We start from the raw sequence: 27,357 nt of genomic DNA, 5'->3' as shown, positions 1-27,357 counted from the left end.
ACCCCCCCCGAAAACCTCTCTCTCCTCGCTGGCTGCTGCACCACATCCCCAAGAGGCTCCAGGTATCACGTCGTGCTCTTCAGCACATTGTGGAGCCCACATCACTTCCCACATTATTTCAACCTAAAGTGAGACAGTCCCAGCTGTATCAGGCGGTTCTATCCCTGATGATCGTCAAAAGCAGAGTTGAGTCCCATCTATTGAGGTGAAAGTGAAATCAGTGATAGCTTTGATGTTTTAAAGGGAATTTTAACACATACCAGAGATGGCTCTTCTGAAGAAATGAATGATTTGGGGGGGGGGGGAAACTGCTATGGTGTTTGGGAGGGGAATGGAAGAATGAGAAAGTGAAAACTGAAAATCTTGATAAATGATCATACAATCATAGAATGCTTTGGGTTGGAAGGGACCTTAAAGATCATTTAGATCCAATCTCCCTGCCATGGGCAGGGACACCTTCCACTAGACCAGGTTGCTCAAAGCCCCATCCAACCTGGCCTTGAACACTGCCAGGGAAGGGGCAGCCACAGCCTCTCTGGGCAACCTGTTCCAGTGCCTCACCACCCTCACAGGGAAGAACTTCTTCCTTGCATCTAATCTAAATCTACCTTCTCTCAGTTTAAAGCCACTACCCCTTGTCCTATCACCACATGCCCTTGTAAAAAGTCCCTCCCCATCTTTCCTGTAGGCCCCCCTTAGGTACTGGAAGGCTGCTATAAGGTCTCCTGGAGCCTTCTCTTCTCCAGGGTAAACAATCCCAACTTTCTCAGCCTGTCCTCACAGGAGAGATACTCCAGCCCGCTGATCATCTTCATGGTCCTCCTCTGGACTCGTTCCAACAGGTCCATGTTGTTCTTGTGTTGGGGGCCCCAGAGCTGAACACAGTACAGCAGGTGGGGTCTCACAAGAGCAGAGTAAAGGGGGAGAATCACCTCCCTTGACCTGCTGGTCACGCTTCTTTTGATGCAGCCCGGGATATGGTTGGCTTTCTGGGCTGCAGGCGGACACTGCCAGGTCATGTTGAGCTTCTCATCAACCAACACCCCCAAGTCCTTCTCCTCAGGGCTGCTCTCAATGCACTCATTGCCTAACCTGTATTTATGCTTGGGGTTACCCCAACCCATCTGTAGGACCTTGCACTTGGCCTTGTTGAACTTCATGAGGTTCACCCAGGCCCACCTCTCAAGCCTGTGCAGGACCCCCTGGATGGCATCCCCTCCTTCCAGCATGTCAATTGCACCACCAGCTTGGTGTCATCAGCAAACTTGCTGGGGGTGCACTCAATCATACTGCCCATGTCACTAAAAAAGGTGTTGAACAGCACCAGTCCCAAAACTGACTCCTCAGGAATGCCACTCGTCACTGATCTCCACTTGGACATTGAGCCATTGACTGCAACTCTTTGAGTGCAACCATCCTCATCCACTGAGTGGTTCATCCGTCAAATCCATGACTCTCCAACTTAGAGACCAGGATGTCATGTGAGACAGCGTCAAATGCTTTGCACAAGTCCAGGTAGATGACGTCAGTTGCTCTTCCCTTATCCATCAACACTGTAACCCCATCGTAGAAGGCCACCAAATTTGTCAGGCACGATTTGCCCTTAGTGAAGCCATGTTGGCTGTCACCAATCACCTTCTTATTTTCCATGTGCCTTAGCATAGTTTCCAGGAGGATCTGCTCCATGATCTTGCTGGGCATAGAGGTGAGACTGACTGGCCTGTAGTTCCCCGGGTCTTCCTTTTTTCCCTTGTTAAAAATGGGGGTTATGTTTCCCCTTTTCCAGTCCATGGGAACTTCCCCAGACTGCCATGACTTCTCAAATATGATGGATAGTGGCTTAGCCACTTCATCTGCCAGTTCCCTCAGGACCCGTGGATGCATCTCATCAGGTCCCATGGACTTGTGCACCTTCAGGTTCCTCAGATGGTCTCAGACCTGATCTACAGTGCACGGTTCTTCATTCTCCCACTCCCTGCCTTTGCCTTCTGTGACTTGGATGGTGTGGCTGCAGCATTTGCCAGTGAAGACAGAGGTAAAAAGCCATTGACTACCTCAGTCTTCTCCATGTCCCAGGTAATCAGGTCTCCCGTTTCCTTCCAGAAAGGGCCCACATTTTCCCTAGTCTTCCTTTTATCACCAATGTACCTATAGAAGCTTTTCTTGTTGCCCTTGACATCCCTGGCCAGATTTAATTCTATCTGGGCTTTAGCTTTCCTAACCTGTTCCCTGGCTGCTCAGACAATTTCTCTGTATTCCTCCCAGGCTACCTGTCCTTGCTTCCACCCTCTGTAGGCTTCCTTTTAGTGTCTGAGTTTGTCCTGGAGCTCCTTGTTCACCCACGCAGGCCTCCTGGTGGTTTTGCCTGACCTCCTCTTTGCTGGGATGCATTGCTCCTGAGCTTTGAGGAGGTGATCCTTGAATATTAACCAGTTGAGAATTCAGGTATGTCATGTTGGCCACATAGAAGATCCATCAGGTTGACTGACATTTCTCTGTGCAACTCTGAAATACAGAAAACAGGGACACTCACATACTGCAGTCAGCCAGAGGCAAACAAGTATGTCTGATGACAGTCGCTGGGGGCAGCGATGGTGACAGACCACTCTGAGAACTCTCCCATCCTCACATTAGCACCAGTGCAGCTGCCACACAGCAGCGACAGATAGACAGACACGGGCATTGCTAAGAAAATAACACACAATCTTTCCCCAGGGAAAACACTGTTATGAGAGAAGAAAGGGGAAAAGAGGGAGAAGTGCAAGAGAAAGGCGTGCGCTTGGTTGTATATTTTAGGCAAAGAGGTGTGTGGGAGAATTTTAAGTCTCCATGATACACTGCAGCTGCTACCAGGGGTTAAGTCCTCATGGAACTCTCAGTTTTGCAGGAACACCAAATAATCCAAACCCGAAGGAACAAGTGCCCTGCTCTCCACTCCACAACCCCACCCCCACCCCAATTCCCTCAGCTATAACAATCCAATGCACAATATAAGCTATTCCAGAGGTTCTTGTTCAAATTCTGGCAAAACACAAGTCCTAAATTTCCAAACATGCCTTGATATTTTTGGCAGGGGGGGTCAAAAAAAGCAAGCCAAAACCACAAAGCTATCCTTCTCCTGCCCCTCAACTTGAGCAAGCGGTCAAGTAGTTCTGAAATTCTGCTACTGAAGTAAAAGTGAGCTTTCTCTTCTAAGTTAAATGGGATATTTTCATTACAGATAACCGTTCCATTTTTCTGTATAAATTTCCCTACACCCTAAAAAAACCCCAAACATAAGACTGTATTTTGTATATAAAAATACTAACTACTTTGGTTACATATTATTTTAACAACAGATTACCAAAGAAGTCATGTTCTGCCCGTGAAACTGGGACTCACCTCTAAGCCACTCCTATTCACTCATGCAAAGAACAGTAAAGATGAGTGCTGCATTAACCAAGGACTGTGCTGCAGGCGAGTTTCGCCTAGAAAGAAATGGTTAATTCCAAGTGTTGCAATCCCCCCCCCCCAACTCTATTTTTCTACCTTGTATATTGGAAAGAAACAGGGCAACAGATTAACAGAGAGCACTTAAGCAGGATTACTGGGGAATTAGCCAATTTACTCAATGAGTTGCCCCATATCCACATCAAGGACTACTAGACTCCTGGACAACCTTAGTTGATGCTGCTGTGAGAATCATGGCCTCAGCAGGACAATACCTAGTTCCTCTCCCCTCTCATATTTCTTCCACACCAGTTTAGATCCTGCTAAAGTAAAAAGTTCTTGAGAGGAAGTTCAAAACTTAAGACAGGTCACTGAAATAAAGAACCAACTATTTCCACAAGTACAAACTCTATAAAGTGGGGTAATTTTTATTGAACTCCAAGATGATCAATTGCAAAGCGCAGCAATAAAATCCAGAACTGGAACATTGAGTAACAGCCTGAAATGTAGAATTGATTTTTATTGTGATAAAGGTTTGACATGCAGTTTTTGCAGGACACTTAAAGCTTTAAAATTTCCTTTTAATCAGTGTAATTGCCCATTCCCTCCCCAATACACACTTATGTTCTAAATTGCAGTAACTTCCTGATTTCTGAGAAGTAAGGCACTACAGTGTCCTTTCAGAGTAGTTAGATTATCATAGCAGGTGCTTCCCTCTGAGATCTGAAGTTCAAGATTGTCCATGGAAGAAAATGCAACTGGTGACTGAAGATGTATATCCAGTGATGAATAACTACTATCACCACTGTTACCAAAACAGCCACTGCATTCTAGGTGATCTACTGTCAGACTCGAGAAGAAGCCTTCAGCACACAGAGCAGAGCTAACAGTGTTCATCCTCTCACGTAGGGAAACTGTTTGCTCTATTCTGGAAAACTTCATTAAAGCACCCCTGCTCAAGCTAGGGGACAGATTTCAATCGCAGTCTCTTAACAATCAGTGTGTTCTTATGGCTGGGGACAAGGCACTACATGAAGACCTCTGCATTTATAATTTTGGAATAGGAGTTGCAGCCACTGCAATGCTTTCAATTGCACATTCATCAGTGCCACGGCGAATTCTGAAGTAACCATCTTCTCCCCATGATGTGCCCCAGCTGTTCTTCACAATCCAGAACTTCTCACCACTCTTTGGGTCTGTACCATAGCCCACCAGCAAGACAGCATGATTGGTCAATTCAAAAGGATTGAAGTCATCCTGCAGCCCAGTGTGATGGTAGATTCCCTCTTTATAAAGCATGAAATCACTATAAACCTCAAAGGCAACAGCCATTGGCCCATGCAGAACAAGCTCGAGTTTCATCAGGGCTTCATTGCAGCCTCCATAGAAGCCACCAACATAGTGGTACTCAGAAGTGTAGTAGTGGTAACAGCTGCGCTTGAAAGTGCATGGAGAATCTTGGGCTGTGTAAGGGAAGCAGTCCTCTTCCACCACACCAAAGTCTTGGACATACTTTCCAGCAATGAGGTATGGGAAGCCACCATCGCAACCTAAACAAAAAAAATCTCCTTATTCCCTTGGAGCGTTATTTAAGGTGGGAGACTCTCTACTCAAATCTTTTGGAATACTTTTAGATATAGTATTGAACACAAACTGCAGTGACCCCAGATAACCCTAATATTTCAGTTAGTTACAGCCAGCCTTCTGAAACACACAAGACAAAATGCACATCAGTGGGAGCTATACTGGGAACACTAATGCATGGACTACCTTCTCATCCAATTGCTCCTGACACTCCCCATCAGGAAGAGCAGTTAGTTACATGCAGTAAAACAGACCTGTCCTAACATGGGTACTGTCCTTTAGAAAGCTTTAGTCATTGTTTTTGCTCATATCCTCCTCCTCCTGAATACGCTTTTGGTAGGATATTTAGTTCCACTCTTTCTAGGTATGCATTGCGATTTAGCTGTATTTTTAGCCCTAATCCTTAGATATTCCCCATCTCCCAGGTAGATCTACCTAAAATCCAGTAACGTCCTGACCACGAGGCCACCTACCCTGGTTCAATCCCATCCCTACACTAAGGTGGGCTGGCAACTCTGGAATATTCTCTGCAATCTTTCAAAAAAAAAAAAAAAAAAAAAGTACTATAAAGTATAGCCTACCAGATACTTTATGAAAAAACTAAATCGTGGGTGATGGGGAAGGCATGGAAGTTTTTAATATACAGTTTCCTTCTGCAGCATTATCATCAATGAAAGTTATCTTTGTATACACCAATGTACTTACCCTGAGAATACTGGCTGCAAGATACAACCTGCTGGGGACTAAAGATTGGTTTCTGAGTGTTGTTTGTGAGGATACGTATTCTTGCTTCCAGCATGCCCATGGAGGAAAATGCATAACAGCTGCCACATGAGCCTAAGGAGAGGAGAAAAAGGAACCACGAAGAGCTGTCAGTAACGTAAACAAGGCAAGTCACCTGCATTCAGGTACAACTATTGCTAGAATTCACTGAAAAGAGTCAAAACCTACCAGGCAGTGATTAGAAGTTGAACACTGATAGAGCAAACTTTAAATATACATTTAGCTTTTAAGCATACAATTCAAAAAAACAGTTATAAAGAGTTTGTGAAGGAACACTGAGCTTTTTCAAGAATAAGAGACAATAAGTTGCTCTTCAGTGTTTTCCAGTAGTATCATTTAAGACTATGCTACTCCTTCAGAATGAACCTACAGGGACCACATTAGCAGGGCTGAGAAGGCTCATAACCTACTGCTTCAGACTATAACCCTTTATGGAGCGCATATGCTATGGAGCAATGAACTATTTTAAGTGAATACTGACAATGTTGTTCTAGATTATTTCAACCTACCAATGGATTTAATGCTGTAATCTCCAGTTGAAAAAATATTCCACCTCTACAGCTACCCCTAAAATAACTGACTTTTGAGAGTATAGCGGTATAAATAGCAGGTTTGATACAGTGGATTCACACCAGCTTCCCTTACTTCCCAAGGGCATGTAATTGTACACTGGCTTTTCAGAGGCACCTTAATTTCCCTTCTGCTTCCTGGCAGAGTTAAGTCTCCTTACTTTTGCATCAAAATTTAGTATTTCTTCTAGTTTTGGCCTCTTCACTCCCTAGGGGCTTCCTGTAACACATTAAAAAACTTTGGAAGTGGAATGACAAGCATCACAGGGAAGGACAATTACTTGGATGAGGTCCTATTTTATCTACTGATTGTCACCAAGGTGCCCGATTTCCTTTTGTTTCCTGACAGTAGGAAAGTCAAATATTGCAGAGCTATGAAAAGAGGGAGGCTTGAGGAACAAAACAAAATACTTTTTCTCCTGAATTGTGTAGGTGTATAAAAGCAGAGCTATTACAAAAGCAAGACTTCATGAAATTGCACCTCCGCTCAGTTAGACGTATCTCTGAAGAGAAGGGGCAAAATCAGCCTGAGCGTGAACACTCTGCCCAGCAGGGCAAACTGAAGCAGTGAAAGGTGCCTCCCACTCGTTGTACAGTAACAGCATCTGAGATGGGCCACGCTGCAGAACTCTTTGTTGCATTTTGTGTGCAAAAATGTAAAAAACACAATTAACGCAACCATTTCAGTCTGAAGTCTGTTGGGGTGGTTGCTAAATTTCTTTTCTGCTACCACAGTGGTATTTGTGAGGCCCATAGCATGACAACCATACTGTATCAGCAGAGTCAAACACAGCTGCAAGAGTAGTTGCTTTTGTGAGCCTTCCCACAAATTCTCTTCCAGAGTCAGCTAAAGCTTCAGCCACATCAGATTCCACTCACTCTACATTACAAGGAGTAAGGAGGAGACACAGAGCATCTAGCGAAGAATCAGCTGACCAGGCTTTTCACCTGCTTTGATCTGCAGAAAAAACTTGCAGAAAGAAGTCAGGAAGAAATTGAAACTGCACTCTAAGGCTAACAAAATCTGTAGGTTCCCCTCTTCTCCCACCCTGTAAAGTTGATAACAAGCAACAACAGGGCTGTCTTCAAAGACAACATATCTCCTGGCTCAAAGATGCAGTTACTGCTCTATAAACAACCCGAGATCTCAACCTTTACTTTCTTGACTACAGGAAATACTAGCAGGGATGCTAACATGCGGGCAATAAGTATTGCAGTCCAAGACAACTGCAGTTGCACGAAGCCTGCCATGTCTCAAGGTATTCTACAGAGAATGCACATTTCCCTTTTAATTCTTGTCTACTTCGGATGCTGCATTTTTTTCTCCTTAGGTAAAAAGCAGTGACTCCACAAGCCTGTGAGAACTGGGAAGCCACAATCTTCTAATTCATACAGTTCCCTCTGCATGCACCAGACAACTTGCATCTTACTGCTTGCAGCCTTTTCGCCCATGGCATTTTCTAATTAGTCATCTAATAATCTTAATGATATACAACTAAGATTTTCTAATACCATCATTTCAATGAAGCATTGATATCCAGTGCCTCAGAAAAATCAAACAAGCTACCGTAGGCAAGACTTAATTTGTATGTCAGCACTACTCTGCACAAGGTCATCTTTTGGAGGTTTTATGTTTTTTGTTTTTTTTTTATTGGAAGCCTGAAAGCTAAAATTCTAATTTAACAGAGCAGAATGCAGATTGCACAGACATTTAACATACTCAGCATGGATTCTCAGATTACAGGAAAAGTGTAGGCAGCTTTATTATTGAAAGCAACAGACTAGTTCTTATTTAGAGAAACTTTGAAGTGACACAATGGAGAAAGGGTAGGTTTGGGACCAAGTGTTGAACTGTTTGGAAGGTAAAAGAGTCCTTGGGATAGTCACAGTTCACACCAGGAGAAAGCACAGGACTCACACCTACATAGGACTGTATCATTTCTTGTTGGCATCTTTCAGTGGTGCCGTGTGTCAGCTTGTGAACTAGAACTCCCACAAGCCTTCCTATGCTTCTGCTACCAGGAGTCCAGCTGGCAGAATTTGGCAGAAGAACTAAGCCATAAATGAGGGACCAGTGATGCAAGTCATCCCCTCCTCACCATGCTAATGTTATGTTCCCTTCCCCTCAAAGTTACAACCAGCTATCTACCAGTAGATGCAACTTTATTTGGAAATTGAGGAGTGGGGAAGGGACACATTAACTGAGTCCACTCCTGGCCTCCAGTATGTAACCATCTAATTCAGGTATCTTGCACCACAGTGCTATAAAAGCACTCCCTACAGAATAAAAATATACCAGAATGGTATCCTTTTAATTCTACCTTGAGCTAAATACTTCCCTATCACAGGGGCAAAGAAAAAAAAAGTAGTTTTTACAAGTATTCTATATCAGTGTCCACACTTTTCATAGTGACCGACACCTTCACTTGTAACTAGCCATTTAAGTAACTCCTAAAGTTATCAGGGTGATAAGATTTGGAGGCAGTATAAACAATTTTCATGGGTTTATTCATTAAAGCTGCATGATAATTTGCCATCAACAGGAATGAGGGAAAAAATTAATGTACATCAGTTCTGTCAGCATGCAGAAAACCATGACCGAGACTGTTTGGACAAAACTTGACAGCTGTCTTTATGCAAGGCACTGTGGTAATTGGCCTTCACTCCAGCAAAAGACATTGCTGTTTGGATGAGCCAGTACCACCACCACCTATTTCAGCAGCGTTCTCAACCAGGACTCCACCCAGTTTCCATGGGTTATTCATAGTAAAGGTGCAATCTATTAACAGCAGGACACGAGACAAAACCTTCTTGTTAACAGCAAATTACGAAGTGTATCAAAGGACCTCCAGAGCATTTCATTCAGAGTTCTGATTATTATTATTTATTTATTTTTTTACCTTGATTCCGAACAGGGCTGACATAATTGACACCATTCACATTTCTCCAGTCCCAGGATTCTGGCAAGCTTGAAACTTTTTTGAGTAACTCGGGTGTTAGAGGTGCAGGCTTTGGTCTAAAGAGGAGAAAACACTTCTGAGTAACATATCACACTCTAGGCAAGGAAACAATCACTTAACACTCAGCCGTCACCTTCTAGCTTCTACTAGTTGCACCTGCTTCATGCTAAGCAATTTGAAATAGTCTCCATCTAAGCTGAGTGGGTGTCAATCTCAAAAGATTAGTTTCAGCACGATGCAAGATATACTCAAATTCTCCCGAGGAACTATATTATGAAGTATCCACAAGCTGGTGAGGTCAAATACTTCTAAACCAATCCAAAGTCCTGAAGAAACTCTCAGTGACTGTAGCAATGCCGCAATACAACTGCTACTTTACGCCTTTGCCATCACAAGGTATGCAGAATATCTGACTGCAGAAGGAACCTCACCTTAGCATCATGCACTGACAGCAACTACAGACTGTTTAACTGCAGACACAGACATAGCTTACATCAAGACTTCAATAATTGCAGTCCCACTTGCCCCGGAGACTTCACTGGAGCAAGTTTTTACTGTGACTGTTGAAGAAGTATTGAATATTACCTGTCCTCATCTACCACCTGCAGTCAAGTGATGCTCATATACCAGCAAGCCAAGAACTTCCTGCATTCAGCTTTCACATAATCTGATGCTTGTCCAGTAAGTCACACATCTAGTGACATTAACAAACACCAGACACCGGAGTCTGTTCTGAAAGCATGAGAGTGCCAACAGAATACTGTCGTGGCACTGCATGGTGCAACAGAGCTTCCAAATAGGTTACTGTATTTAAGACTAACTACAAGGAGACTTCTGTCTATAAGATGAAACCATGATAATCTGCATGATACTCCCACGCAAATCAATATTTTTATTGTGTTGTAGGACCTTCTTCTACAAATATACAATTGCCATGGTTTGGAAAAGTAAGTAGCATTCCTACCCACAGCAGTATCAGAGTAGAAAAAGCAAAAATACAAAGAAGGTAAAACAGCTGTACAGAAGGGAAACTTCAGATCAAAGAACTAGTCCTCAAATTAATGTACAGGACCATGTGTCCATCCCCATTAGCATTCTCTGCCATATGATCTGCAAGACCCTGAAGGCACTCTCAGGGCTACTTCATGCTTCTTCACTCTATTCTTGTTAAAGAGGAGCCTAGTAGCAGGCATGGCAAATTATCAAAGTAACCAGGGAATTCCCTCAGAAAAATCTTATTCATGTTTAATAGCAGAATGCGGTTCACTGCTTTTTTTAATTGCAATTATGAACTAGCAGAACCAGGAAGATGGTCAAGCAGAAGCTCGTGACTATGGCAAGCAGCTGATGGGTAAACAGGAGAGTGAGATGACATCTGAGACTGTCCCAATTTCTTTCCTGGACATATGAATTCAGCAGCAAGTTACTGTGCAAGATTAAAGGGTAGATGATCCTATTTGTCTCAATTGCTTGAGACAACAGATGCTCAGAATAATCATTCAAATGAAGACATATATTGGCACTCCACAAAAATGAGCTAGAAGGCCTTGAAACTTGATTAAACATCTGAGCTACAAGCCAAAACACAGCTAGGAAGAGCCAGGACAAATACAAGCGGATTCTTTGCAGCAGTGGGGTTTATGGCAAAACAAAAGGCCTTAGTACCTTGGAGCTCTGGAATAGAGACCCCCAGCTCTTCTAGTTAGTTCTTCCAGGGCAAAGTTCTCATACTCCTTGTATCTTGTTGCTCTCCAGGACTTCTGGTGAGCATTGATAGCACTTACAAAGTCAAAGTTGTGCACGTAACGTCTGCTTGAAAATCTGCAAACAAAAGCAACCAAATAAACCAGTAAGAAAAGGACTGGGATTGAAAAGTAAGTGTGTTCTCTAAACTGAATATGGAAGAGACTCCTTAACTCTGGAAGAGTCTCCTGGTAGGTATTGATAAAGAAACATGCAATTACTGGATCAAGGCAAGGTTTCTGAAATTTAAGACAGACTAACTCAAAGACTATAATCATCATCTTTAGACACACCAATTTTGTAACTGGCCTTCACCACAGACTGAAGGAGCGAGCATCTATGTGATGCAATTGGCAGATCCTCCTCTGTCTTTGTGCATTCAGATTTATTCCGAACATTATCACTGGCATTAACTTTGTACTCAGTCACAGAATTGGTCCATACAATGTTCGCTGAAACCTGAAGCCCAGTGTCCTGGTTTCAGCTGGGATAGAGTTAATTGTCTTCCTAGTAGCTGGTACAGTGCTATGTTTTTGAGTTAGGTATGAGAAGAATGTTGATAACACACTGATGTTTTCAGTTGTTGCTAAGTAATGTTTAGTCTAAAGTCAATGATTTTTCAGTTTCTGATGCCCAGCCAGCAAGAAGGCTGGAGGGGCACAAGACGTTAGGAGGGGACACAGCCTGGGTAGCTGACCCGAAGCGGCCAGTGGGGTATTCCATACCATGTGATGTCATGTCCAGTATATAAACTGGGGGGAGTGGGGGCAGTGGGGATTGCTGCTCAGGGAATAATGGGGCATCGGTCATCAAGTGGTGAGCAATTGCATTGTGCATCACTTGCATATTCCAATCCTTTTATTATTACTACTGTCATTTTATTAGTGTTACCATTATCACTATTAGCTTCTTCCTTTCTGTCCTATTAAACTGTTCTTATCTCAACCCACGAGTTTTACCTTTTTTTTTTTTTTTTTCCCCTCTCGATTCTCTCCGCCACGCCACTGGGTGGGGGGAAGTGAGTGAGCAGCTGCGTGGTGCTTGGTTGCTGGCTGGGGTTAAACCACAACACACAGTTACCCAATGTTTTATTCCAGTAAAAGGTCACTCATCTGTCACTTACCTTCCCCTGGGCTTTTGGAGAGGTAGCTCGGTTATGTGAATATCTGAGGGAGATGAAGAAATCTTCTGTCCGCTGAAACAAGCCCAGTTGTGGCCAAGTACATCATGTACCCATCCTGGTAGAGTCTCATTACAGTAGCTGGTTACATTCTGGCCTTCTATTTTGTACTGTAATGCAAAGAGGTTATGCTCGTGTTGAGAAGGGGCATTTGTTAGCATAGCAGTAGTCCCTACCCACCCAGCTGCTTCTTGCCTGTGTTTCAGAGGAAGTGGCCAAATGTATATTCCAGATCAACCAGTATGATTGATTTCAAGACAAGAAGTATCAAGAAAAGCTTAAGCAGATGGAAGAAACTGACCATTATCAAATTGCTAGAGAAAGACAAACAGGTTGTGACTTGTACTTTTAGCAACAAAGCATGCATTAGTATCAGTATCAACTAACAGGTGCTGATTGTTTGGGTTCAACAGTTACTTTCTAGGCAAAATGTAAAAGACCTCTTGGTACTTATACTTCTCTTCAAGGCCCTGTGGTTTCTTGCACCAAATACGTGACTAGTCAAACTAACCCTGGGCTGCTGCAAAAGTTTAAGAAACTAAGACTCACAGCAGCATGATAAGTAAACACAGGGAGGATGGTAAGTTTTTCACCAAGTAACCTCTCAGGGAGAATTGTACTATAGCATTTCTGCTTTAGAAGTCAGAACTGAAGATGAGACTTCCTGCAACTGCTTTAAGTTTGAGCTGTGGTGGAAGAGCATCAAGAAACAATTTCACCTGAACTAGCAAAATGAGACAAGAGGGAATGACGATCCATTGAGAGCAACGCATTTGAAGTTGGCGGTGAGGGGAGTGTTACTAAACCCTCAAGTCCCAAGTCCTAATACTTCCTTATTCAGTCACACAAGTCTTCATTTTACCACTGAAAAGGAGTAATAAGTTAATCTGTTCAGTAAAATGTGTCTTCATACAACAGCTAGCACCAACACTTTGCCCAGCTGTGTAAATTTCCTAGATTAGCAATTCTTTCACAGCAGAATGTCCCAGGGAAAATAAAAGGATCTTCACTCATCTCTTAAGGTTAAAGTCCATTTTGTGTTAAGCTACACAGGAGACTGAAAACCCCATGAAACAAAAGCTTTAACTTGAGTCTCCTAATCACACAAATCACTTAAACAGAATCCACGTTTCCTAGTCCAAGAATACTTTATTAAATCCCATCCCATTCAAGTTGCACATGTACAATGGTACAGGGATTGTGTAGCTATGTTTCAACAAAATGCTTGCTCAGCCTCTTCACTGAAGAGGGTGGTGGCTTACACTGATGGAAATGCCTCAAGATGGAAAATAAAGTAAATAAAGAGACTGGGAGGTTTGTGACTATGTCAAGGCTCTGTGAGGAATCTGAAAGAGAACACATAGTGAAATAATTAAGTCTATCAATTTTAGAGGGATAAAATTAAAGGTTAATCCTCTGGCTGTTTTAGAACAAAGGGAATTTTCTTTGTCCCCAGTTTGGAGGTTGCAGAGGCACCATATCTACGCCCTTGCTTGTCTAGCAGGGCGAGCATGTCTGCTGACCGGAGCAGGATGGGGGCCTAGAAGGCTGAGCTGTTACCTTGTTCTATTCATCCTATGTTACTGTGCAAGGTTGTGCAATATGGGAAATAACTACACTTGGCCAAATACCAAGGGCAAGGTCCAGAGATGACTTCTGAGAAATATCCTCTTTGCAACAGCATTGCTAGAAATCCAGACACTACCAAAAGCAACAAGTTACTGACTTTACATCAGTAAGTTACTGTGAGAGAGCTTTATTTGGCTCTACATGACAGGTAAATTAATAGCTACCTGTCTTTTCTATCTAAAAGCTGCCACAGATTAAAACAAGACCAAGGACAGCCATTCTTGATATAGGCCTTCAGTGTGAATACTTGAAGATTACTCAAGGAATAGGCCTGCTTCCTGCAACAACTAGATGCAGATCCTGCCTAGCATGGAGAGTTATGTTGAATAAAAACAGGTGGAACAGATTTGGGACTTCATGGAAAAAAGGCAATGAGTTATCTGCTAACTAGCAAATTAAAACAACAACTTGCCTTTTCTTTTTTCTCCTAGAAATCCCTCTCCTTTTACTGGAGATATAAAAAAAAAAAAAAAAGCAATAATTTTTTTTTTTTTTTTTTAAGATGTAGATAGATAACCAGAATAGTATCTATACCATTTGTCCAACTTATCTTTTGGAAAAAGTGAATTTAGCAAGTTTCTTATGCTGTTCTTTCAGTTCAAACATATCAGCAAAACTAGGAAGGACATGAGGTGACAGTCAGTGGCAATGCTTCAAGATAAACAAGAGACAAAAGCCAATTTCAGACAGTCTGTGTAGAAGCCTAAAATTAAGCAATCCAAGTCCTCCGTAGCTACCTTTTTGTAGGCTGGCAGACTGTAAGCTACTACTGAACCTGCTGTAAAAAGGGGACATAAAGACTTCGAGACCAGAGCCCATCAATGGCATCTGGATAAAGGGAATTTGAACTCCAAGAGCCATTTTCAGCTAGGAAATGAAAATATATCCATAAGGCCCCAATTTGCTTCCCCACCCCCTCTGATTTTTAACTGAGAGCCACTGATGTAGAGAACTGGCAGAGAAACCTTTAGAAAACCCAATACTTATGCTTAATTTCTACAAGCTAGTTAACTCCCCAATGGACCACATGTTAGAGGAGCTAAAACAGGATAGCAAAGTCATCGGTGCCATGACAATGACACCTACTGCTTACTACCAGAAGGTACAGCGTCAAATCAGTACTTCATTGCTATAACCACATGCAGCATTTCTTATTGCAACCAGAGAAGGGCTCTGACAGATTAGACCTAGCAAATCTGACTGTACCAGTTTTAGAGGACCTACTATGAGTATGCTTGCCCAACAAAGTGTCATACAGTGGCGTGGCACCACTGCATGAACAACCGCTGACTCGGATGCAAATTACAATGCCAGACTCAACCGAAGCTGCTGGCACAGTACCCAGCACATCTGCAGAACCCATCACAGAACAGCATCCTTCATGGAGGACAACAGCCACACAGCCGTGACCACCAGCAACTGCTGGACAACTGCTGCATACATTTCCTCTGCAGACTTAAGAAGACGGTTTTCATTTTTAAGTTAATAAAAGACCACTGCAGCCATGCCTCGTGATAATTTCATCGGCCAATGCTCGTATCTGCAGTGTTAAGTAAAATCCATCCAGTGATCTGACCAATCTGGAACAACTCCTGTAGAAAGGCACCCAAACTATATTCACAGTTCAAATTCTGAGGTTTGAAAACGTTAAGCTTTAATCCTATTTCAATTATGTATTTTTCTCAAGTCTGACAACTCACATGACTTTGCCCAATACCAGAATTTAGTCAAGCAACTCCAGCATTAACCTTAAAATGCTTCATGTACCTAAATTTCAAGGCTTGCTATTAGATACCTGAACCTAGGTAAGCTTTTTGGTACAGTATACTTTTATTAAAGTCTTTCCTGTGTTGGTCATCATGACATACTCTAATTGCATGTTGAATTCTAGTCCTGGTAAAAAAAAATTGTAATCATTTAAAGGTTTCTTTAAATTTTTAATCTCTCTAAGAGGAAAGCAAGAAAGGATGGACACAGCATTTTAACAGGGATTCAGCAGTGCTACATACACAGGCTGCCATCCCATCCCCTTTTACATCCGTTGTTCTCAATTTAAGCGATGTTCAGGCAATAAGCTAACTCGAGTTCCTGGAAGCAGGACTACCCTATACCTGGAGCCTGGTGGAAAGACTTACCACTCGTTTGTCATCAAATTTACAAGTGTGCCTATGCATTTTAATATGGGAAGCACATTCTTAATTAGAACAGGACTGCAGACTTGCAGATGCCCTACTGTACAAAAATACATAAGATGTTATCAGAACAAACAACTGCATCTTGCTACTCGATATAAAATGCAAGCAAATATCAACTACAGATGCATTTTCTTTCCTCTAGGGAGTATTCTGCAATTCAGAGATTTATGCTTGCAGATTTACACTTTAGGAAAGCAGCAGTTGCACACTGCCAGTTAAGTAAGCCCAACTAAGGTTAGAAATTAACTTCCAATTGATTTACAGTATGATTAAATAGCATTAGCAGCTCTAATACTTCTATTTTAGCAACATGGAATAAAATGCATTCAAATTATTATTATTTTTTTTAATATTCTGAAATTTAAACATTAACTACTGTCACTTATCTAGGCTGGTTATTTCCAAACGGAAGTCCTTGGTTTTAACCAAATTTGGCGGCATTGGGGAAGAGAGGAAAAGATGTGACAAAGATGTCACTAAGTCAGTCTGGAAAAGATTAGTGACTTGAGTAGTGGTATATTCTATAACCTATTTCTTTCTTTTTGCTGAAGTACAGCTAACGTTTTAATATGAAAAAATGCCGGACTTCTGTTTTTTGCTAGAGGACATCTCAAAAGTCAGAAGTAGTACCGCTTAGCTTAAGGGACAAACAGTAAGAATCATACGAGACTGTCTCCCTTCAAAGTAGTAGTCTTAACATTAAATAAATACTACAAAGATATCAAATAATTGAAACTAGCTAGCCTCAACTTTCCTTCCAGCCTCACTCTAGCTTTTTGTAGTATGCTGTTCCTATTTCTTTTGCCATCCCTGGAGGGGGGAAAGAAAAAAAATCTTTTAAGGCCTTGTATCTTGTATAGCCCTACAGAATCCTTATAAGATCCAGCAGAAGCACGTGCTCAGGTTTCTGCCAAGACTCAGTACACTAACTTCACATCTAAGTTCAGTATAGGGACGTTTCAGCAGCACACATTAAATGAGAAACAAGAGCATTCCCATAAAACAAACAAGTTATTTTGTGCTGTAAACAAACACCGGGTAGAGTAACTACAACTGTGAGAAGCAGAATGCGAGAATGCAGTAGGATGCTGCATTTAACTTGGCAAGCCTTGAGGGACAATTCTATGTACAACAATAGTTAGAAATAAATCACGGTTAGAGATTCTTTACTTAAGCTATTAAAGAAAACTGAGGAAAAAATACATTGATAAGATCACCCAACCCAATTGTTTGGTGTGGAAAGTCATTTCCCCAGAGTCCCCAAGTGAAAGAACAAATAACTTGTAAAGGCAGTGAGGCCCTACAAAAATTTTAGAGAGTGTCTGTTTAGTAAGCCACAGGAACATTTTATGGGAATGCTCTTGTTTCTCATTTAATGTGTGCTGCTGAAACGTCCCTATACTGAACTTAGATGTGAAGTTAGTGTACTGAGTCTTGGCAGAAACCTGAGCACGTGCTTCTGCTGGATGATATAAGGATTCTGTAGGGCTATGCAAGATACAAGGCCTTAAAAGATTTTTTTTCTTTCCCCCCTCAAGGGACGGCAAAAGAAATAGGAACAGCATACTACAAAAAGCTAGAGTGAGGGTGGAAGGAAGGCTATTAAAAACCTCACTGAAACACGCATCATCATCAAACAAGCTGTGTCTATATCCAGAGTACAGTAGCTCTGATAAAGCCACTATTTAGACAAGCCCACAGCATTCTTGTTAGTAATTAATAGCTTCATTCTTTAACATTAAGCTAAAATACACTGGAAGTTCAATTAGCACCAGTTGCACTTCTATGCTTGAAACACATGAAGTACTGTATTGGCTTAAATACTGTTGTTCATTTTGCCTAGCAACTCCATCCTCTCTGTTCAATGGCAGAATACGAGGAAAGTGATAAAGCATCATCATAGGTAAATAAGGATGCTTTATCTGCCCTGTCACCATGATGGGGTTTTAGCCACATAATTTAACTTCAGTGCAACATACACAGAACTTGAAATTTATGAACGGCCTTTAAGCAATGAATATTTTCCTGACAAGCCCAAACCCACAGCCATGGAAGATGTGCAAGGCTTTCTGTGTTATGGCTCCACCACCATAAACTGCTTCGTGAACCAAAAAGTTATTCCACAGTCAAGCGGTAACTCCAGAACATTGTTCACATTAGAAGGTTATTTCAGAGTGAAACTAAGGAATTTTACCAAGTTGTAAAAACAATAGCAAATTACTCCATATTAAATATATTAATTCTGTACCTTCTTGCTGTAAAGCAAGAGACTGCCAGCAAAGATAATTCCTCCTTTCAGTGAATTCCAAAGGGACTTTGTCTGATGGCTTTCCACATTTGAAACCACAATCAAGCCTAAGCGATATTCTAAGAGACTGCTTTTATGCTTTCCTCTTGCTGCATTTCTAGGGAGGAAGGCCCTCACCAACTAGCATTCTAGTTCACCCTATTTTAATCCAAGGGCTTCTAGATTATATGACCGACACTAAGCAAATGAAGTCTGCTATGTTTACGTTAGTTTCAGGTGCAAATGGTAGGAGCATTTTAAACAATAGGCAGTCGTTCTTCAAAAACCTCTGGAGCATGCATTGAGCAGAGTATATTACTTGTCCCCTAGAAGCTTTACAGTAGATGATGGAATAGGTTCTAAAAGAGCATTAACTGCATTTGATAGAAGAAACCACATTTTCAGTTTACACCAGGACTAGATATTTTGTATTTCTATTTCATATGTAATGCCATATTTACTGGATTAAAAGTAAACAGATATGCATATCTAAATATGTCACAAGGTCAAGCAGTTCATAAGGAACCACTTCTGCCCCCCAAGTCCCCACTGACAATTGTGAAATAACAGTTTTGCAGACAGACAGTATTGCAAGTTGTTGCCTAACAAAGTCAACTAGCTGTCTGCAGCAAAAAATGCATTTACCAAGTGCTGTGGTATTTTCTTGTGCTTCTCTGCCATTATACTTGCATCTTGGTAATCTGTTGTTTCCTTTACAGCTGCAAAATTATAGAGAGGGTAACTGAATTGGGCTCTAATCCTCTCTATAATATTTAAGGAAAGAAGCATTTAATTTAAGCATGTCTTGCTGATAGAATCCCTACTACTGAAGAATGAGCAGGACAAGCTTGCCATTTCTCAATACCAAAAGCAACTGCAAAACTAACAATTAACCCATTTGCCTACAAAGGGCTGACACATTCATGACCATGAAATGCAAGCTATTGTGCATTGCTACTGCTCAGGTGTGCATCTGACTTTGTTTTGAGCAGCAAGTTGGACCAGATGACCTCCAGAAGCTCCTTCCAGCCTGAATTATTCTATAACACAGTTTTGGTATATTGTTTAAGAGTACTCTTGCAAATCAATGCATTTACATTTTCATAACCACAAAGGAATACATGAAGTCAGTGGTTTTCAGTCACGTCACTTAGTGCTCATCTTCCAGGGATGATATTTCACGAGGTATAGACAGCAGCAGTAGAGCCTTCAGTGACTCAACTCTCTTCAAGTTAGTGCCTAACAGCTCCATTTACATTCCAGAGCAGGCCACTCACTGCTTCTATGATTAAATTCCTCACATTCAAAAATTAGTTTGATAATCAACACTTGTTTCAAGTGCTCACCATACTGGCTTGTAAAGTAACTCTGCATTTCAGTGTAAAGTATCAGCCTAAGGATTCCCAGTCCACTAGTTCAACGATATTTCTCCTCAGATGAGTTTACCAAGGCCAGTAATGACTGCTGAATTCCACCTGCCAGAGATGACACCTCAAGCCTGAGTTCACGGACAATACTAAAACATTCAGTGCTCCACTGTCCTCAGGGAGGCAGCAACTCCTGCCACTTTTGAGGCAGGCCTTCCCACTGTAGGGAAGCTCACAGAGGCATCCCTGCCTGAGAAGTTCCAGAGTAATTCTGCCCAGTTAGAGTACCCTTCAGTGTCTGCAGTTTTTGCTGTATAACCTACCAAACCTATGAGGAGTGTCACTACTTTATACAGGTGAGAGAATGTCAGTCAGGTATTTCTCTGTCACTCTTTGCTTTTGCTCAAGTATAAGACCCTGTCTTAAGCAGAAGCATTCTTATTTTAAATGTTTACAGTTATAAGACTGCACTAGTTTTAGCAGACAGTTAATTTTATTTATAGTAGCTCACACAGTGCTACGTTTTGGACTTGTAGATGAAAACAGTGTTGGTAACACAAGGATGTTTTATTTATTGCTGAGGAGTGCTTACACAGCATCAAGGCCTCATCTGCTTCTTGCACCGCCCACCAGTGGACAGGCTGGGGGTGCACAAATAGTTGGGAGGGGACGCAGCTGAGACAGCTGATCCCAGCTGAACAAAGGGATATTCCATACCATACAACATCATGCCCAGCAATAAAAGCTGGGGAAAGAAGGAGAAAAGGGGGACATTCAGACTTACAGTGTCTGCCTTCGTAAGTAACAGTTATGCATGATAAAGACCTGCCTTCCCAGAAATCGCTGAACATCTGCCTGCTGATAGGAAGTAGTGAATGAATTCCTTATTTTGCTTTGCTTGTGTAGGCAGCTTTTGCTTTACCTATTAAGCTACCTTTATCTCAACCCACGAGTTTTTGCACTTTTACCCTTCCGATTCCCTCCCCCATCCCACTGAGGGGGGGAATGGGCGAGCAGCTGTGCGGTGCTTAGCTGCCTACTGGGGTTAACCCACAATAAAGAGCATGTAAACAACTTCACCATTAGTCTTGTAAAACAACCTACATGGCCCAACCAGCATGGAGGAAACTGCAGTTAAATTGGAGCCTCATACATCATTTCTATTCAGTAAGGATTAGAGTTCTCCTGGAAGAGTGGATCACTTCTGTTAACTTCCAAAAATACTGACTTGAAAATAGCTGCTGTGAAATAAACCAACTACAAAAGCTCCTAGAAAGACTATTGGAAGCAAAAGCCATTTCTTCACCCTCCTTACTACCCAAAGTACAGAGATTTTATGCTTAGACAAGGCCTGGGTGTTTACTGTTGGCTCACCTAAAGCCAGACACAAGATCATGCTTTCTGAAACAACCAAGAAACGTGGTCACTGCTCCTGCCAAGGGCTGCACTCACCATCTGAGCAGTCTTGCTGCACAAAACATCTGTCTCGCAGGGTAGCAAAGTCATCCTGCACAGACTGGTTCAAGCCACCCTCCACGTTCATAACGCCACTCATCGGGACAGCAGCAGAGCGCTCCTTAGCAAGTGGGTCTTCTCCAGTCTACCCCCTGCCTACCAGCACTGCTTTCAACTTGATCTGAAGTCATTAACAGGGAATGGAGGTAACAGTATTACTCCAAAAGAACAACTGAAGGCAGCAGGAAGGTTCCTTAGATGTTAAAGTAGTATTCTGGAATAAAACGTTAAGATCCTAGAAATCATCCAGCAAGGAGAGCAGATAGCCTTTCTAACGTTTTCATGCATTTGAGAACATCTTTAAGAAAAGATAAAAGCAATGTTGTTTGCTATTTCACTTGGGTCCAAGGTGTCAGGAAGAAAACTGAAAAAAAAATAAAGTTTCCAGGCCACAGGGAAACTTAGTGAAGGCCTTCAGCTGCTTTAAGCATGCCCAGAACAGAAAGCAGTAGCACCTGCAATAGATTTTTCAGGCAATGCCCAATGTGGAATATAAATACCTCTTCCCTCCCTCTGCTCCCTACCCAGCCACTGAAAACTGTTTTCTTACATTTAAAAAAAAAAAAAAAAAAAAGTCCTGTATATGGTAATCCAGGCAACCCTTAGAGCCAAAGATAACTAAATGCCCCACTGTGGCACTCAGAGACTAAACAGAAGCCTAATTACAGGCCATTTTAGCAAGTCAGTGATGCAGAATACATATTAACTCACCTTAAAAAATGCAAACCACTTGTAGTCATTTATCACAATTTCAAAGCCTTGATTGTAAATCAAAGTGAAGAAACCATAGTTGCCCAGACTATCCTGAGCCACATCTAACTTCTGAAGATTCACAAGCACCTTTCTTTCCACAGGCCCTGCAAGAAATACAAATGTTATCGCATGATTATTGCATGGAAGAGAGAAAAATAAAAAAATCAGTACAAAGAATGTTGTAACATTTATTTCATACCAAAATATACTAAAATATGCTGGCTGAATACAGTCTTCTGTAAAAAGGCATCAAGCGAACACACTTCAGGGACTTCACTTACCTGCTAGTGAGTATACATGCTCATTTTTTCCACTGCTAGACAGTGTTTGCACATTTAATTAGCAACAGCAGCAGCACCAAACAGCTGCTACTGGGGAACATCAGCTTATTTAAACATAACTTGCTGTACAGATACACAGGACTCTGATGCTGTGTCACTCAGGCACTGTGTCTGCAATGACAAACCTTCCTCTAAAACATGTGGGATGAGCTATCAGCCACCCCACGTTACTTCACACCAGCGCTCCGACACTGGCCTCACCTCCACTGGTCCGACCTGCCGCTTGCCTCACCTGATCGAAAAGCAGATGGCTTAGAAAGATGCAGAGTATCAGTACTGACCCACAAGAACCAAGTAGTAACTCCCCACTACTATTATCCTCTCATGGGAAGGGATGATTTCTGTTTCTCCTGATGCTACCAGGCTCCCCAGGCAGCAAACTCTCGCAGCCGGCGGCCTCCCAGGAGCTGGTTAGGTGTCACCCAGGAGCAGAAGCTGCCTTGCTCCCGGGAATAACCCCCTTCGGGACAGGCTGAGCTGTGAGGGAAGGCATCTGTGGGCTGCGAGGAGGGAAGAAACGAACCGGCATGAGCCGGGGGTGCTCACAGAGGCCTAGTCGAGTCCAAATGGAAGCAAACAAAACAAACCCCCAAAGTGGAACAGTAACAGCGCTGCCCGCAGCGGTCACCCACAGCCAGCCTGACGCGAGTGTTTCACGCTGCTTAACCCAAATCAACCTTTTTCTGCCTTAAGCCCGGCAGGAAGCAACGCAGGGCCCCGACCCGCAGGTGCGGGAGCCACTACAGCCGAGACAGGAGCCCGCTTCCCCGCCGCTGGTTTGGGTTTTAGGGCCCTCATGGCACGGAGCAGCCGCCCTTCTCCCCCCCTCAGGCTCACAGAGACCCCCCCACCTCCCCTCCCCGTCCCGCCCGGCCGGGCCGGGCCGACCCCGGGACTCCCCGGGGAAGGGGAAGAAGGGGGCCGATCCGCCGCAAAGCCTCACCCGCCTGGGAGCAGTTGCCGTGGCGGCCGCCGCTCCGCCAAACGCGGAGCTCCCAGGCGCCCAGCAGGTCGGCGAAGGAGCAGTTGGCCGGCGTGTCGGCCCGCACCGCCGCGGGCAGCGCCGCCAGCAGCGCCAGGGCCGCGGCCCACAGCGCCCGCCCGGCCATAACGCCGCTCCCCGCCGCCGAAATGGGGCCCGGCGCCTCGGCCTCCCCGCCCCGCCGCCTCCCCGCCCCCGGGCCCGGGCCCGCCCCGGGACGGCCGAGCCGGCAGGGGCCGGGCCTTGGCGCCTGCACCGTGTGGGGGCTGTGGGGAGAACGGTGTCCGTGTGTGTGTGTGTGTCCCTGCTCCGGCAGAGGTGGGGCAGGCTCCCCTCCGCCCTGAGGGCCGTGACAAGGAGATAGGCCGGCACCCCGCTCGCAGGGATGTCCTCCCTCCTCAGCAGAGGGTCGCCTTCTCAAAGGTCGGCCTCTCCTGCAAAGGGCACCCGCTTCCCCACGGGGTGTCCTCTCACACGAAGGGCATCCTCCGCGCCCCAGAAGGCATCCCCGACCCCAATAAATATCCTTGGCTCCAAAGGGGGTCCTCCCCCCCACAGGGCGTCCTCCCCCAAAAGGCGTCCTTCTCCCCAAAGAGTGTCCACCCCGAAGGTCGTCCTCTCCCGCAAAGGGCACCTGCTTCCTGACAGGGCGTCCTCCCCCACAGAGGGCATCCTCTGCGCCCCAAAAGATGTCCTCTCTACAAAAGGAGTCCTCCTCCCCAAAATGCCTCCTCCCCCAAAAGGCGTCCTTCTCCCCAAAGAGTGTCCACCCCAAAAGGCATCCTCGCCTGCAAAGGGCACCCTCCTCACCAAATACCATCCTCCTCGCCAAAAGGCATCCCCCCACCCCAACAAATACCCTTGGCTCCAAAGGGAGTTCCTTCTCCCCAAAGGGCATCCTCTACCCCAAAGCCCCTCTCCCTCCCCAAAGCCCATCCTTCCCCCAAAGCCCCTCTCCCTCCCCAAAGCCCATCCTTCCCCCCAAAGGGCAGCCTCCTGCCCAGATCCCCTGCCCTGCCGCCCAACCCCAGGCCTCCGCACTGGGAGAAGTCCCCTGCGGAGAGGGGCAGGCCGGCAGGGCTGGACCCCCGAGGGCCTTGGAGCTGTGGAGGACGAGGCCGCTTGTCCACCGCGGGTTTAGCGGCACAAAGCGACTCAGAGTTTCCACAGCAGCCACGCGTCGCGGCCAGGAAACCACGCAGCGCCAGCCCTGCACGGGGTTTGGACCCCCAAAACCCCGCTTTGAGAGCCTTTGTACACAGCAGCAGTCAGCAAAAAGCGCAGAAAATTTGCCCCCGGAGGTGGAAGATTTAGTGACACGCAAAATTTTCCACATCCGACAACCAGGCTGTTGTCGAAGGGTCGAGACGTCTCCGCCGAGCTGCGAGGCTCTGAGGGCAGCCCAGTGCACGGCTGAGTGTGCAGGCAAGTGCTGCTTGTTCCACTGTCTCTCCAGATGCAAACTGTGCATGCTTTCACATCCCCAAAGTTATACGTGCAGTCGAGAAGGCTAAAAGACTTACTAGTGAGTAAATATACCCTCATTTAAAAAAAGTTATATAAAAAATAACCCCTCTCAGGGGAACAATACATGCATATAGTACTATGTTGGCTATGGAAATGATGCACTAGCTTAACTATGGGTATAAATTTAAAATAATTTTGTTAAACTGGTATAAATCTACATGTAGATACTCTTATTACTGATTTCAACAGTTCAGCTTTAACTAACTCACTTCTGAGCTAAACTAGGTTCAAGCTATCAGCGTCCTAATTTATTTTTGTATTGTTTTAAATCAGATTAGGAATTACATCAGTAAATTTTAACTGTTTTAAGTAATACGTTGTTTTATCACCATCACTTTGCTTTTATGCCATTTTCTCAATCTTTCGGGAAAGGATTAACTTGACATTTTGTTGCTGATTCTTAGAGCATCCAGCTAATAGATGCTCTTACTCAGGCCGACAGAGAGATAAAAACATATTGCACTTGTTTTGGGACAGTTTTTTAAGGATCCTGAAGCACTGACTTGGTAGAAAAAGCAGAATTTCCTCCGTGTTACAGACAAGAAAATAAATGCTGTTTCAGTTCACTAAAACTGTGTTGGCCAATAGAGTTGTTATGGGCATTAAAAAAACAGAGCTCTAGGTTGTTGTTTTTTTTCCAAAGGCAGCTACATTTTGCTGGACTTGCTGTACAAGTACACGTGCCTTGCCATTCCTGATCAAGCCTCCCTAATGAGATGTGGCTACACAGCATCATCCTGTCTCCTTTCTTTACCAATGAGATTTCTTTTTTGGCTCCACACTTTCCGAAAGCAACCCAAATATTGCCAGTGACCTTAGGAAAAAAGTCTGTGTTACAGTTCTTCATGTTATATATGCAGGAGCAGAAAAGGTCTGTGGTCTCTTCATCTCATCCCCGTGAGGTTGGTTGGGTGATCCTGTCTCTTTGCATTTTACTATGCTTTGAACCTCAATTTTCAGTTTCAATTTGTAGCCACTGCGGGCTATCATTGCGCAAGAGCATATGGGTTTCTTTTTAATTGCCTTGGAGTCACAATAGATTATCACAAATAGAGGTGTATTTTACATAATGGGGTTGTAAAATCGTCACTGAAACCAGGCAGAGGTGGTTTAAGTTCAGTCCGGCCTGTTGAGTTCACTCCGATCCTGATTTTCAGCTGTAGCTTATTTTACCTGTTTGAGCAAGGTAAAAACTCCCTGTTCCTTGTCTCCAGTAGTAATTCTGAGTTAATTACTTCCATGGAAAAAACCTCCATGGCTCACAAGCACTGAAATACCTGGGTTTGTCAGTGAAATACAGCCTTAAATTAGTACCACTATGTGCGTGAGACACATGGGACATCCTCTGAGTTTGGTGACAGACTTGTCCTTTATCGTTACACTCAGGTAAGTTGTTACCTGCTCTCTTGTAGCCAAAATGTTATCAAACCTCTTATAAGACCTCCCTAAACTGTGTTTTATCAGTGTTTTACAAAGCTCCTGAGACTGAGGACAAAGTCACACAAGGAGGGGCCAAGTCAATGTTGTGGTTTATTGTCCCCAGGGGGAGTGGTTGGGCTAGTAACCTCCTGATAGCTTTAGCATGCACTGGTCTCTTGTAAGGTAATTGAAGTCACTATCATGGGGGGGGGGGGAAACCCCTCAAACAGTCAAAATCCTCCAGAAAGTGAATAGCTTTCTGCTGGGTTAGTGAGTTGAATCAGCTCAGCAAAGGATCCAGCGCTCACCAGAGCTAGCTCAGGGATCGGCACAGCCAGCAGCAATTGCAAGGGGAAAAAGGGACATGTTCCTTCGGTGACAACAGATGTGAAGATTAGCTGTAGAATGCTTCTAATCAGAATTTTGGCAAATAATGCCAAATAAAGCGTTTATTTCTAGCCTGTCCCAATCCTGGCCACTTTGATCTGTCACTGCAAGTCTGTCTACTACAAGTAGAAGTGGTGTGTGACCATCTGGTGAAGTGATGTGAGGAAATGATCTGGCTGAAAATAATCTTGGGAGCAAAAACCCCAGAGGTGGTTGTTATTCAGTCAGGTCAGTTCCCCAGTCTGGGAGCTAACCATGACCCGAGTGGTAATGAGCCAACTTTAAAAGAGACAACACAAAGATTACATGCCTGCAGTGCTTCACAAAAAGCTAATTTTAGGGAAAACTGAACTGAAAAAAGAATCCTTGTGCACAAAAGCTATCCACTTACTTCAGATGTATCTAATTAAAAAAAAAATATCTTCTTACAAACCCTGCTGCACTTTTGTCGGTGTATCATCACCCTTACTGCTGACAAAGCTGTTAGCACAGTATAATGGAACTAATTTTAAAAAATACAGAACCTAAGCATAACTGAGGACTGTCTTTTCCTTTGCCTGTTTTGGAAAGGTGTAAGGATACAAGCATTTTTACAGTCCTGTGTAGGTTCTGAAATTAACTCCTTACTGAGACAGTTGTTGCTGTTCTGCAGATGGCTCTCTTGCAAGAGCAATGTCCTAATTACGTGCCTTTAAAAAGTGAAGAGC

General features: G+C 43.7%; 1 protein-coding gene across 1 annotated transcript; it reads right to left on the bottom strand.

Annotated features, from left to right (window-relative positions):
- Positions 1-3,834: 3,834 nt before the first annotated feature.
- CTSC (cathepsin C) lies at positions 3,835-23,489 on the bottom strand. The gene is made up of 7 exons (XM_075050125.1): positions 23,279-23,489; positions 21,953-22,098; positions 12,192-12,358; positions 10,991-11,146; positions 9,266-9,381; positions 5,719-5,850; positions 3,835-4,979 (listed from the first exon to the last, which is right to left on the bottom strand). The coding sequence occupies exons 1-7, from the start codon at positions 23,442-23,444 to the stop codon at positions 4,477-4,479; spliced, it is 1,386 nt and encodes a 461-aa protein (XP_074906226.1). The 5' UTR covers positions 23,445-23,489; the 3' UTR covers positions 3,835-4,476.
- Between the last annotated feature and the right edge of the window lie 3,868 nt (positions 23,490-27,357).

This window comes from Buteo buteo, chromosome 18, assembly GCF_964188355.1.
Source record: "Buteo buteo chromosome 18, bButBut1.hap1.1, whole genome shotgun sequence".
Lineage (NCBI taxonomy): Eukaryota > Metazoa > Chordata > Aves > Accipitriformes > Accipitridae > Buteo > Buteo buteo.
Note: the sequence above shows the minus strand (reverse complement) of the source record. Positions and strands in the feature narration are given on the sequence as shown.